Source organism: Catharus ustulatus, chromosome 8 (genome assembly GCF_009819885.2).
Source record: "Catharus ustulatus isolate bCatUst1 chromosome 8, bCatUst1.pri.v2, whole genome shotgun sequence".
In the NCBI taxonomy this organism is placed as follows: Eukaryota; Metazoa; Chordata; class Aves; order Passeriformes; family Turdidae; genus Catharus; species Catharus ustulatus.
The window spans coordinates 16,063,939-16,078,862 of NC_046228.1; the positions used below are offsets into that span (position 1 = coordinate 16,063,939).

The 14,924-nt window shown below is 38.3% G+C and overlaps 1 protein-coding gene across 1 annotated transcript; it reads left to right on the forward strand.

Annotated features, from left to right (window-relative positions):
* Positions 1-1,193: 1,193 nt before the first annotated feature.
* CEP55 (centrosomal protein 55) lies at positions 1,194-11,328 on the forward strand. The gene is made up of 8 exons (XM_033066562.1): positions 1,194-1,370; positions 3,173-3,460; positions 5,705-5,749; positions 6,517-6,655; positions 8,545-8,858; positions 9,851-9,922; positions 10,557-10,682; positions 11,122-11,328. The coding sequence occupies exons 1-8, from the start codon at positions 1,194-1,196 to the stop codon at positions 11,326-11,328; spliced, it is 1,368 nt and encodes a 455-aa protein (XP_032922453.1).
* The last annotated feature ends 3,596 nt before the right edge of the window (positions 11,329-14,924 follow it).

A 14,924-nucleotide genomic window follows, 5' to 3' on the forward strand; every position in this document is an offset into this window, starting at 1 on the left:
TCCCCCTCCTGTTTTATTCTGGAACAACGCCACTGCAGCTTCCTCATGGAACACCCTGGATATAGCAGATTCTTGGAGAATTATTGAAATAGGTATCCATAACTAAAAATTATAAAGTATTAAGCAAATGCGTGGGAAAAAAAGAAAATAAATTAGAAGTGACAAGACCCTGTGTATTGTTTTAAGGCACATGAACTAGGTAACACTTACATAATAAACACGGGAGCTCTGAGCTCCCCTGTGCTCAGGGTTAGTTTTTCTCAGCTGTGAACAGATGTAAAAACCCGAGAGGTTCACGCTGCCACTGCCACACGTGTTCGCAAGGAGGGAACAGAGGAGCAGCCAGCAAGATGGAGCAAAATGAGTCACGAGTGAGAGCACTTCAGCCTGGTTTTTACATGGTCACATGAGGCCTATGCTAGTTTACTGTGTAATTTGTAAAATAACTGGATTTAGGGTAGATGAAGAGGATTCCTGGAGAAAAAAATACACATGAGTTCAGAGAGGAACGAACACACAGACACGGAAGAGACAGCACTGAGCGGACCCCGCAGACTCCTCCCAAGCACCGGGCGCACCGCTCTGCACTCCAACACCGCCCGGGGCCCGCTCACCCCCGGCTGGGGGCCCCGGAGGCGGAGGGCAGAGACCGGCCGGGCGGTGACACCAGGGGGCGGCGACACGAGGGGACACCGCCCCTTGCCGCCCCGCCCGCGGGGATGATCCGGAAACTCCGGAAGTGACGGCCCGGAGCCGCGGGATTCAAACTCCCGGAAGCGGCACGGGCCGGGCCCGGACGGAGCCACCGCCGGGCCGTGTCCCGCACCGGGCCGTGTCACCTCACCGGGCCGTGTCCCCTCACCGGGCCGTGTCCCTGTTCCGGGCCGTGTCCCTGTTCCGGGCCGTGTCCCGCACCGGGCCGTGTCACCTCACCGGGCCGTGTCCCGAACCAGGCCGTGTCCCTGTTCCGGGCCGTGTCGCCTCACCAGGCCGTGTCCCCTCACCGGGCCGTGTCCCCTCACCGGGCCGTGTCCCGCACCGTGACTCGCGGCCCTCCGGCCCCTCTGAGCCCCGCGGGAAGGGGAAGGCCCGCGCAGCCTGCGCTCGACTCCAGCTGTCGGAAGAGTCGTCCTGCCCGCTAGAAGGGATCGCTGTTCCGTAGTGCCTCATCTGGTTTGTACAGGCGCCTGAAGATGAACGCCAAGACCGCCATAGGTCGAATTATTGGCAAGGGAGGCCTAAAGTCGGGCAACTGCAGAGCCGACAGTGGGCTCGAGAAGGGGAAGCAGGAGAGCGCTGCCCCGCGGAAATCCATGGAGGAAGCGGCCACAGGCAAAGGAACAGACCCGGAGAGGAGCGGGGTCCTCCAGGTGAGCCGGGCTCTCCTCGAGCCAGCGCGGGCCGTGCCCCGCGGATACGGCACTCAGCCTCGGGAGCAGGAGCCACAGCTTTCCTCCCAAAACTTTTGATGTCACGACAGGTTTGGTAGTTAGACAATTTAGACAAACTTTTAGTTTCACACTTTCATTCTGAGATATTTTTCAATGATAGCTGAGCTAATAAAATCACACTCATCTGACAAGGCTGGTGAATACAAAGACTCGAGGCCAGAGGTGCCAGTTCATTAAGACCTGTCCTCACCTGTTCAATAGAAAACGCCTCAGGGAAGTATTTTAAGCATTTCCTGCAAAGAACTTTACGTTTGCAAGCATAATCAATCTTAACATTGATTAAGAACATGCCAAGAAGTGCAGAGTGTTTGATTGAATTGAATTGTCAAGTTCTACTCAGCTTTAGGTAAATGTCATCAGGTTGCTACATTATTCTTCCACTGCAGCTAAAGAGCAGAAACTAAGGCACTGCAAGGTATTGAAGCATCTGTATGCATATATGACTGTTCCACTCGAAGCAAACCTCTGGCAGAGAGAGAAGTTCAAGACTTATTAGGTGACCTTGTCAAAGGCTGTCAGGCTTCCCAGAAGGATGGGGAAAATGATGCAACTAATGTAGACTAGACATACTAATATTTCTAGGCGACTTTTTTTTAACAAAAGGGCTTGTCATGTGTCTGTGCCACCACAACATCAGTTGAGAGATCCTAAGCCAAGGACGAGCTATGGCTGGGCAGCTCATGCACAGTTTTGGCTAAATTCCTTTGTGTATTTGCTTAGTCTGTTTGTGTTTGCTGGTATTGGTGATTTAATACTGGTTTCCTATAAACTAGGAAAAACATGAGGAGAATCACCGTCATGTTTAATATACCAGATACTCGTTGGTGTCACCATTTTAATTTTAGTGAGCAGTGGTGTTCAGCCACTCCCTAAACGAGGCTTACTCAAATTCACTTTCTTTCAGTTTCTAATGACTTGGTATCAACATGCAGGAATTCAACATCAGCCTTTCTCAGAAGAATCAAATGCTATCACATCTCAAGTTCATGCAGAGCCCCATGGCATCTCAAATGCAGTACTAGCTCTGTGTAATGATTACCTGGCTGGAGGCCTACTGGAAAAAGAGTGCATGTTGAAAACATCTACTCAAACACATTTTGAAACTACAGGGCCAGATAATATGGAAAACAGGATCCTTCTCCTGAATGCTTTATTATAACTCTTTTGTAATTTGCTGTCCTGTAGCTTGCAAGAAGGCTCTGCCACTTCCCAGAAGCTACCAAATATGCTAAGAAACATACTAAGAAATGTAGCACCAACCTCTATGGAGGAAGTGTTTTGGAATTCCTGTACTGCTTTTGTTTTAAGGCTCATATACTGTAGTGATCTTTATTCACATGCAAAACTGAGTACCTACCAAGCCTGTGAAACTTGGTTCTTTGCATTCTCTCCTTGTTTCATCTATTTCAGACTGGTTTTACTATTACTTGAAATATTTCAGATGATCACTCCAGTATTGTCTGCTTTGAGTTAAAAATAATTTTCTCAGCTAATTAAAGGCTAAGAGAGAACTTTGAAAGTTAGCATCATAGAATCATAAGGTCATAGAATGGGTTGGGTAGGAAGAGACCTTAAAGATCACCTAGTTCTAACCCCTCTGCCATGGGCAGGGACACCTTCCACTAGACCCTGCTGCTCAGATCATCTCAAACTATTGTAAACTTGCTAATGCATTTGATGCATAGACTAACCCTTACTATTTTTTATTCTGTTTCATTTAGAAAATACTTTCCCTTGAGAAAGAAAAAGAAAAATACAACCATCTTCTTGGTGAGAAGGACAGAGAAATCCAAAACCTGAAAGACAAGCTTAGATCGAAAACCAAGAATAATGAAGTCTCCTTACTACAAAATCAACTAGAGGAAAAAACAAAGGAAGCAGAAAGGAGGGAACGGTTACTTTGTTCTCTATCAGAAGAAATTAACCGGTTAAAATGTAATTTATCTGCAGTCATGGAAAAATGCTCTGATCTTGAGAACAAAGCCAGTAGTACTTCTCAGGCATCCCAGGTAAGCACTGACGAAATACTGCAATTGCAAACTGGAATTTGTGCCCACTAAGCACCAATACCTGTTATAACATAGGATGATTTTAAAATTTTCTTACAAGCTGTGTTGCATGCTGAAATATTCTTGTACGAAGTGAGATGGTATCCAGATTGAGTTCTAAATGAGGAACAGTCAGAGAGCACACTTCAGGCAACACAGCTGGGGAGCGAATTCTCCCCTGCTATTTTGCAAGGTGCCTTGTTCAAGTTCACACACAGGTAGTATGACTTGTGATACTACATGGTATGATCCACTGTTGCTTAGGCAGGCACTGTGCCTTTCTCAGATTTGTGTGCTCAGTGATTAGACAGAGTGAGAAGGCAGCAGTGGTAAGAGATGTGGGGCACTAATAAAGACAAACTAAGCTCCTCACCTAATTCAGCTTCAGCGATGAGAATAACTTTCTTCTCTGCTCTTATGAGTCATCATTTGTGTCTCAGTTGTTAAAACTAATTGTCTTTACTTTCTATGCCATCACACGTGGTAAATTCTTCAATGTGACACAGGATAGAACAGGAATGATTAGTTTCTCCTCTCATGTCAAATGATCAGTAGGTATGGTGCCAATCTTTGGCTGGGTTTACAAGTCCATTAAGAATTCTACAGTTGTTTTTTCCCCCATGCCCCATTCTAATGTTCTTTGGAAAATGCAGCAGTATCTCTGTGAGGGGCACAGGGAAGTTGTTTAGGCACAGGTGCCCAAAAATAGGTGGCTGTAAGTTTTTCTTTTCCAGATTTGACCTGCAGATGGTGCTGGTTCCCTGCATTCTACATGGAAGTTGAGCAATTTCTAGAAATTCTGCTATAGCCAATACATAGCAGAATATATTAATCTACTTTTGAATGATAACACATGTATATATAGTACTTCTAATAATACAGTTTATTGAAAAATACCACTTTAAATGCAATGTATTTATTTTAAATTTTAAGACACTTTGAACTTCATCAGAGGTGTTTAAATTATTATATTGTCAACAGATTTTTATGATATTTTTGTCAATAAACCACCAAAATATGTATTACTTTAAAACTATAGTTTTCTTTTAAATTTTTAACTGATTTATCAACAGAGGACAATGATATTTTGACTGGATGTCTTGGAGAACTTGAAAACAAGTCTAGCAATGCTGCTTGAAACTGCTAGGTGGCATAGGAGCTCTGAAATGGAAACAACAGTTTCATGACACAATTTTGGGAAAGTTTTTACTGAGGCAGGACTCTGATGTTCATAGAAACAAGTTCAGTGTCTCTGAATCCTATTTTTGTTAGGAAGTGTTTAAGTTTAATAATTGCATTCAAAGTTCTGTATTTTTCAGCCATAAATTCTGTTGTAAATAATGTTCCAAAAGCCATAGAAAAATGTTGGAAAAAATGTAGTTTGGATTTGGTCGTAACCTACACTTCTTTTTTCTCATTGAAGTTCCCTCTGGCTTATACCTACACAATTTCATAACCACTTTGTATCACGCAGAGAACATACATGTCAGAGTAAAAGAAATATGAATCTGTAACTTCTCTCCAGTTTTAAATGGGTCTCAAGAACTCTCCTATTCATATGTGTACATAAGTCACACTCACTGTACTGAGGATCAGAAAATGAGTCAGTTTGTCCTTATGCTTCCAGACAGGCTTGCACAATTTCCCAGATGTTTACAGTCTTCTTGTTATCCCAGGGAGGCATTGAGGTCTCTGGCTTTTCCCAACAATTCCTGTATGTCTGGGTCATTGTCAAATGTATGAGAATACAATAACAGAAGAAACATTTACCTCTCCTTAAATAGTACCCTTAAATATCTTCATTTTTCAAAAGCTCTTTGCGGAACACCGTTCAGGACTTCCAGGGCAGCAGTTCAGCAGAAAATACATTATGGCTTCCTTAGGAAATGTTTTAATATAACTATGAGCTGTAGACTTAGGGAATAAATTCCATGTAAATCTTTGTCCCATATTTAGCAGAAGAGTCTATTTTAAATATATGAAATGGCTTTCTACATAACTTAGATCCTTCAAAAGAAACCCAGCAACCAACTATAAAGATCTTTAAACACAAAAGGCATGTATGTTGTAATTTTTAAATGCATCTGTTTTAATTTTTAAAATATTCTTACGCTATTTATGTGAAATAAATAGTTGTACAGGAGTAGCTTTGCTGTTTCAGCCATCTATTTTCAACAACACTAACAAGTTGTTCTTTGTCCATAGGAAGCTGCAACAGACAGCACTGAAATTGAAAGACAATTGAAAGATGTAAGTTTCCTGCAAATTTCAAGCACATGCCATGTGTATTGACATGCAGAAGAATGTAAATTATCATCATGTACGTTTTTAGGTTGTATGGGACCTCAGAGGGTATGTTTCTTTCTAAAATATAATCCCTAAAATTATTTTGTGACAAGGCAGTAATTTAAATTTAAAAACCCAAAAACTTGCAAAAGACAAAATTAAGATTTCCATCACCTTTGAAAAACCTTGTTTGGAACATCAAAGGGAAGTGGTTGCTGACAAATCAGGAGCCTCTAGAAACCTGACACTGCCTGGCATAGCATGAGGTTGGATCAAAAACCTCCTGAGCTCCCTTCTAAGCTGAATAAGCCTATGAGCCAAGCAGCTAAAAAATCCATGTCCGCATTCTTACAAACTAAATTGCAGTTATGCAGTTTTATTTTATTCCATTTTCAAAGTCTGTTATTTTATATTTTACTTTATATTTGAGATTGAAAAGTGTAGACTCAAAATCTAGGCATGACTCATGAAAGCCTTTGTTCTTTAAGTAATTTTCCCATTGCTGTAGTTTTAACTTATGCTCAGCATCCTGAACGAACTTTCCAAATGAAGATGTATTTATTTATTTATTTATTGTACAGATGACAACAATTTGCAACAGACTTAACTAGCTTATCTTTAAACTGCCTAGTAGATAACTTCTAATATTTTGAAGACATAAGACCAATAATTTTAAAAGCTGATTAATTACCAGATACTTTTTTGTTGTTCTTCTGTTTCTTTTTGTGAAGGCTCTTGAGAAAAACCAGCAGTGGCTACTGTATGACCAGCAACGGGAAGCGTATATCAGGGGATTGCTTGGAAGGATCTTTGAACTTGAACAGAGGGCAGAAAGAGTTAGCCAGCAAGAATCTAATTCAAATTCAGAAGGTATCAACTTTATTTTTACCCTCACAAGTGACCAAAACCATAATTATCTATAGAATTAGTTTTCTGAAAATGAATTATAGCACACTTAAAATCAAGGCTTTGTTCTCAACACTTTGGCTGCTTAATGGTAAAACTTGGTTAAATAATATTTCTCTGCTTCCTGTTATCTAGGTATGTTACTTGACCAACAGAACTTCCTGTTGTTATCCACTTCAAAGATGGTTTTTAACAGCCTTGACACTCTATTAGCAACCTCTCTGTTTGTGGAAAGTGTTGAGGCAAATAGATGTACATCTCCCATCCTTCAAAGTACACTTTCAGTCAACATAATGGAAGCATTAAGGATTTATTAGCTAGGTGTGGATCAGATTTTTTTTAATTTACTTTTTTCAAAATAAATATTATAAAAATGACTCAAGATTGCCATGTTCCTTACTCACCTGAACAGTTGTTACAGGGCAAGAAAGCCTGTGATAGGTTTTGGCATCTCTCCAAAGCAGTGTTTCACAATAAGGATCTGGCCACCTCCAGCTCACTTCCTTGCTGTGCAGTTCCTTAATAAGGCACTCCCTTTTCAAGTATTAATAAAATTAAAATCATATTAAGCAGAAGAACTAGAAGGCATTGACTTGCTTTTCTTATTAGCAAATTATTAATTTCATTCATGCTGCAACTGACCTGCAAGGTAAATTAACTAAACAGAACTAGCATCGTGTGGAGTAAGAGCATACCCACACACTTGCCATTAGTAATTCATGGGCAGTGGCTTAGTTTCTGTATTGCTGTTTGAATCTTTCTGGAAAACAGTGAAATTTCATCATAATCTTGTTTTGGTGCTGTTCAGAAATCTATGAACAGTATTTTTAGAGGGAGGCAGACTCAGCTCACCAGGAAATGCACCCCAGAGTTACTACAATCAAAGCTTTGCCACAAGGAGACTTGACCTCTCTTCAAGCAGCTAGGCAGTAGCAGAAATCCAAGTTTCTAAGAACCTATGGGATAAGTTGAAAGTATATAGGAAAACTTTTTCCAAGGAAAAACCTGGCCATCTCTGTGGATGTCACTGCCCTATAAAGAAGTATTGCTAATGAAAAGGTAGGGCTTAGTTCATAGCTGAGGGAAGGGAGAGCAGTAAAGCAGGAAACTCTCTAGTAAATTACACTGTAAAGAATTAGGGTAAGTTTTCAATAGGAAAAGTACAAAACAAAACTGACAGTGCCAAAAATCAGCAAATGAAATTCTGCATCCCTCATTCTGCTTCTGGATGTATTTTGTACTGCTCCTGAATTTTTGCAGTCTGCCTCTTAATTTTTCCTCCTTATTAAGCTTCCCTTGGGTCAACAAACAAAAATTTTCTAACCCTGGTTTAAGTAACAGTTGCTAACCAAGAAGCAAGCATTTTTAATCAAAAGAACTATCCTAGTCCTTTCTATTTGCTATTTAGAAGTAAATTATGGCATACTATTTAGCAAAGATCATCAGCAAACACCAGTGCAAGGTCTGGCTTTGGTCAACAAGGTTGAAGTAGAATCTATCACATCCCCAGGGGTATCTCTGGGGAGGCAGTAATGCCAGCAGCTTGGCTAAAGAGCCTAAAAGTGGAAGTAGGAATCCAGTGGCTTTGGGTCAGATTCCCATGAGTCAGTATAATGCATGAGGCCTTAGAAGAACTGTGTTTTCCAGTAAGTATATTCATAAGGAGGCTTAATGTATTATAAATACTGAAAGCTGTTTCAACCAAAGTTTAGTTCTAATCTGAGCTGTGCAATAGCCTACTAAGTCAATTTCTATTAATAAGCCTTAAAATGATGTTAAAGATTTAGTGCTCTGATTTTTAAGTGGGTCTTTTTAGTTCACATTACTAATTCAATTGTTTTTGACTCATTCAGGTCATCTACAAGAGGAAAAGCAGGAATACTATGACCAGCTGTTACTAACTGCTAAGAGAGATCCTAAGACTGAAAGACGCACTATAACCCAGCTGAGATCTGAACTTGATGAACTTAAAAAGACATATGAAGAAACACAAGGAGAAATGATGACTTTAAGTGCCTTATTGCAGTCACAACGGGCTGCTGAAATGAAGACTCAAGAAAATGAAAATAAAATGAAAGAGAAAGCACAAAGACTAAAACAAGAAAATGAAGTTATCAAAGAACAGCTCAGAGAAGAAAAAAAAAAGTCTGAAGATCTTTTATGTCAGGTAAGTGGATGGATTTGGAGATTTGAGATCATTAACAAAGAATCAAGAGAGATGAAAATTCATAGTTAATCAGAATGCACCATCCCTCTCTCAGCTAATTGTTCTTCACATAGATGTAGACTCATGTCCTTGTGGTTAAAACTGAATTGTTTAAACAAGAAACTTCTTGGTTGATTTATTTCGCTGGTCTTAAGGTACACAAAAGAGAAGCGTGAAAATACTGAATTTATTGTAATATAGTTCATCCTTGAGACTCATAGTAAATGAGAACAAGAAGCTAAAAATTCATTTTATCATATCCTCCTAACTATGGAATACCACTAATATTTGCTGTGATCTGGCAACTAAAATACAACTGATATTTGAAATAAGAGAATAAAATTTACTAGACACCAAAGAAGGCCAAAACCAGAACAGTTAAGCTCTCTAAAGACAGACTGGTTGTCACTGGTTAATAATGATTAAAAGATGTTTTATTTTATTTTATTTTATTTTATTTTATTTTATTTTTTGAAGCTGAACAGCATTATCATAAAAGTTGATACATGCTGAAAGCAGAGGATATTTTAATGTATGCATTTACTTCATGATTATAATACAGTACTTTCTGACCCTTAAACTTTTTCTCTTACATAAAAAAAAATCACAGTTTGTTTTAATTAACATCATGTCATGTTAGTGCAAACACAGGTTTTGTGAGTAGATTTTTGTCAACATCCTGGCAATCACCTAGGAGGCTTCAGTTTTTGATTTTTTAACAATAACATCATCCTGCATTTCCCCTTCTCGATGCAATTAAAATTTTTTATTAGGGTTTTCCTTGGGGAAGTAGTGATTTGAATTGAGTTTGCTTTTTTCATAACAGCAATGCATTTTCTGTTGGCATCGAAATGTAAGAGTTTACTTCCATCCTATTATAAATGAATTACTTTTAAGCTTATGAACCACTGTATATGGAAATTGTTTGTTACAAATGTTTATCTGCCTTGTAGGTGCAACTTCTCCGTAAATCATTGCTCAGACAGGAGGCAGAACACACAAGAATAACTTTGCTGGAACAACAGGTACACAATTATGTGCTAAAGTACCGATATTTAATCTGTGTTAGGCACAAAGTCTTTCTAGACTAACTTCACATTTAATAATGATTTGTATATTAAATAAAGTAATGCTAGGCATGAATATTCAACGGTGCATAATCTCTTGATGCTTTCAAAAATTTTCACACATCTATCAGAATGTCAGGAGAAAACCTGTAACCTTGTACTGATAAGAGGGTGTGATCAAACCTGACGCTGTTTTCTCCAGCGTTCAATAGGTAAAGCCTCAGATAAGACTGTTACAGGAAGCATCCTAAAACTAATCATCCAATTAATGTTTTGTATTATATTTTGATATAGTTATAGAAATAATTGCATTGCTGTATTTTCTGTTTTTGTTATTTGAAATTTAAACACCCTCCAACCAAAATAACTTTAAAGTGCACCTCTGCTAAGGGAGATTTTAATAACTGGGTATGTGTGAATTTCACTGTAATGAAAGCAACAGCAATTTTTAATTTTTCACTTAAATTTTCCTTTTAATCCCATTTTAAGATATTATTGCAGAGCAAATCTGACTTTAAATATGTAAGTAGGAAACATTCCTCCCAATTCGTATTAGCTTTGACTTTAATTTTTCACTTTGTTGGGCTGCCAGATCCAGATATGCACCACAGACTTAGAGAATGGAAAGCTTGATCGCCAGAATTTGAAGCATGAGTTAGACCATGTTCTCAAGGAGCTGCGCAAGGCCAAGGAGAAGATAACTCGTCTGGAACCTCTGGTATGTACTGAATGACTTGCAGGTGAATTTAGTCAGGCATTTTGCATAAACATACATCTTCTTACTTTGGGATCTTATTTCAAGCATTGAGTAAGTGTCCCTCCATCCTTGTGTGTGTTTCCCCAAGGTGCAGAGCCCTGTGCCAGACAGGCAGGCAGTGCTTTTCTCTGCAGCAAGCGTGGAGCAGGAGCACTGCAGCAGGAGCTCCAGAACAGTCAGGGTGCTGAGCAGGCAGCACTCTGTATTTTGTATCACAGTGTATGACCCAGGTTTGTCTGTTGCACCATGACAAAGCTGCAATGTGCTTCCACTCAAGAGTTGGTGGTGAACAGGACTTAGTGGTGTAACACACCCAAGGCTTGTGTGCCATCAGGCCTTAATTTATTTTTGATCAGTGCATGCATGCCCCAGTCTTACAGTCAAGCTCCTCCTTTTCCAGAAACTCCGGGAACCTGGACATACAGAATCACAAGAAGATTTGCAAGCTGTGTTTGACCAGAAGCTGACCACATATGACAGAAGTCCTCCCCTGAAACATTCCAGCTGCCTTGATGAAAGTTTTCTCGAGTGTCCCAAGTGTAAAGCATCATATCCAACGAGCCAGCATAGAGAATTACTAGCACACATTGACTTCTGTACAGCTTGAGCTTCAAATGGACTTACTATCTTTGCTTCATATGTGCAGCCAATATGCTTGGCAAAAGACCTTTTAAAACTTTTTTCTTTCAGTTGTATAAACAACTGCTGATTTTATAATTCAGTTCCACAAAAACAGTATTAACATTATCATTTGGCCTCACTATTTTACCTCATGTTTTTGCAAAACAGCTACTGCATTTTCTATTTGTGAACGAAATATTTTTAGAGTTAGGAATATTTTAAATAGTAAACTACTGACTTTTGTTCTTTCTTTTTTGCACTATTGAACGTAAGGATAGTAAAAGCACAATTACTGTGTCAGACTATATTTTAGTTTTGGCATACCCAGTTCTTGGTTGTTGAATCCTCATGATTGTGCTTTACCTTAACTGACAAGAATAGCTGCAAAATATTTTTGGCTCTCGAAGGTGCACTATATATAAATCTTTATTTATACATGGTGTGTGTATGTATGTGTAGTGTATATAGTATATACATACACCTGTTATATATCCTATATATGTGGAATATACCAACATCTCGATACATAAAAACTCAGGAGGGCTATGTTAGGTCTTTGCTGTTTAAGATTGATGTTCAAAACATCAGTCTTAAGTAGCTGATTATCCTGAACCAGCATCAGGGGTAACTAAAATGCTGACCAAGGTTTAATCTCAGAAAAACCAACTTCCTAGCAAACATAAACTTCCTTGGTGCTGAAGGAAGTTTATATTTCAGACAATTTCAGAGGCCATTTTTGAAATCTGGGTATAGAATTATGCTGAATTAAACTTGTTTTGCTTCTGTATTTTAGAGATTTTAGTTGGGAAATGTCAGTTATTCAACCCTAGATTTGACAAATATCTCAAAGTGTGGTTTTTAACAAATTTCTCTAGTGGATTTGAAGTGTCACTGTATTTTGGTATTAATACAAAACAATGTATTAATATCAAAGTTAATGACAAAGTCTGGCAACAAATTAGAAACTGGCAAAAAAAATATCCCTAATGGATTTGCAATTGCAGTGTTACTTTTCTTTAGCACATACTGTAAACTTGAATGTGTTGTGAGCATTTTGTTCCTTGCGTATGTGGTGAACTCCCAACAAGAAATTACTTCAGTGGAAATTATTAAAATGAGGAAATTTTACAAAGATACACTAGTTAGGAATAAATTTGCTCATTTTACAAGTTTGTGGTTTGCTGAGGACACGAGTATCCAAGGTGCATCTTTCTCTGGCCTGCTGATTCTGATTCCTAGCTGGTGCCAACTTTCTCCATTGTGCTTTGCTGCAGCATGCTTTGTGCATTTACCCCATAATGTTCACCTTAATCCCTGATGGCTAAATCTTATGGTTAAATCCTATTCTTAAATATGAAGGTGTTTTCCAAATATTGAAAATAACTGATAGTAGTAAGTGATGTTATTATCAATTAAATCTGGTGTTCATAAGACAGAAAATATTAAAAGGTATTATCTTTATATCTGAAATACCTCTACCAGATTTATTGTATTGGCCACTCTCTATCCACTTTTCAATTTCACTATGTCTCAGGCTAATCTTTGTAATTGACAATTTGCTCAATTGCTAGCAACAGGTTTTCTGACCAAAGATATGATAAACTAATGAGTAAAACAGAAATTGTGCTTCAGAATCTCAAGGTTTTGCCATGAATGAAATTGTCTTAATTTCATATCTTTTTAAAAATCTTATAGCTCAGGATAATAACTATGCTTTTCATTGCAGCCTAATAATTTTAATCTCCAATTAAACTACTTTTGAAAGTTTGTCTTTTAACAACACCTTAATCAGCTAATATTCTATTCCCAGCTGCATACTCAGCATAGTTTTTGTAAAAGGAAATCCTGATCTTTTATGTATTATAAATGAAACAGGTTTGCTTACTACAGGTCAGCACTCTTCAGTAGTTCTGAGGCTTTCTTAAATTAGCATGAAACACTTCCACATTAGAAACTGGGACTGTAGAAGGAGACTTGGAAAGTTCATAATGCAATAACGTTTTAAAAGTGTTGTTCATTCCACTTTTTCTGAACTTTAACAATGGATTTAGTCCTACCTGATAAATATTACACCTAAGCACAAAAGAGCCCTTGCTGATAAATTTTTACAGGTCATTATTGTGGCATATGTTTCAAAATACCAAAATGACATTCCAGTGAAATAAAGCACTTACTTAGAAAGCAGACCCACAAATACTATTGTCATCACCTACATGTAATTAAAATAAACTATAAAACGCCAGCTTCATAAGGTATGCAGATCATATCATTGCTTTTTTTCCATTCCTTAGAAACTAAGAAATCTCAGAATTATTTATTTTTCTAAATGTTAACAAAGGAGATCTGCTGCTCCTCTCTTTCGTTAAATGCGGAAAAGAGAAGTCTGTGCCTCGCGTGCTCGCTTTACTGGTAAGAATGAATAGCTGTAAGTATAGTTCTTTGTAAGGCAAGAAACAACAGCAATGTTTTCATTATTTCAAGCACTTTGGGGTTACAATTTCAGGAGCCTTTTTCTGATATATCCCTTTCAAGGAAATGAATTTCAATCTACCAGAAAGACTGCATTATTTGAAGTTGTTGACCTAGGGAAACTTTGGTGCTAATCCAATGGTTTACTAATAGTAGCATATTTATAAATCCTAGCTTTCATACTTGTCTTTTTAAACAGCAAATTAAATGGTTTTGATGCAATGTTGGGTGGCTGGACACACAGCTAAAACTCCACTTTTTTTTTCCCCCATAAGGAAAGCTGCTTGTGAAATAAAAACTGAAAGATGGCTCTGTTATTTTTCTTAGATCCATGAATCAATTTCTAATACTCTACTTGCTTGTGTAGCTTTTCATCTCAGTTTTAATAACCATCTTTCACATGGTTATGTTGATTTTGAATATTGTACTTCAAGAACAATTCAGACTGATATGAATGTAGTAGAAGTCTTTCAGATTTCTGATCAAATTCCTGGAAGAACCAGGCTTATCCAATCTAGAAAAAAACATGAAAAATGACAAAATTTCAAACAGAAGAAAGAAAAATAGTCTTCCAATGCTCAATGAGAAGAGTAACATGTTCAAAATTGCAACAGATAAGGAAAAGCTTTCTGGTGGTTGGAATAGATGAACAGTGAAGCACATTGCTTACAGAGGCTGTAAAATCACCACCACTGGAGATTTATGGGGACACTTATGTAACCACCTAAACCCTGAGAGGTGAGGCTGCCTTGGCTCAGGGACATCAGCCACTTATTTCTCACAGTGCCTTGAAGCCCTGTTTTTAATGGCCCATAAAGACCTGCAAGAAAAAAAGATACAATAAGGTTTAAATAAAAAAGCCACAGTGGTTCTCCTGCACTGACTTCATCTTCTTTAGCATGTAGTGTTATTTCACTACATGCTAAATTAGTAGCTACTGCATCAGAAATCATTAAAACAGTTTAATCTCATGTTTCTCAACTGGAAAATTACTGGTATTCCTATGTCTGTATGAACATCTCGCCTAAGCAGACACAGAATACCACAGAATATGTTTCAAATCAGTATTTGCACTCATGCATTGCTATCCTGCTGAAAAACAAGATAAATGAC

Bases quoted from the DNA above. Each gene is read 5' to 3' on its own strand.
- CEP55 (XM_033066562.1), top strand. From the start codon at position 1,194: ATGAACGCCAAGACCGCCATAGGTCGAATTATTGGCAAGGGAGGCCTA. The intron at 3,461-5,704 runs GTAAGCACTGAC...CTTTGTCCATAG, and splicing joins GTACTTCTCAGGCATCCCAG to GAAGCTGCAACAGACAGCAC. The intron at 6,656-8,544 runs GTATCAACTTTA...TGACTCATTCAG, and splicing joins ATCTAATTCAAATTCAGAAG to GTCATCTACAAGAGGAAAAG.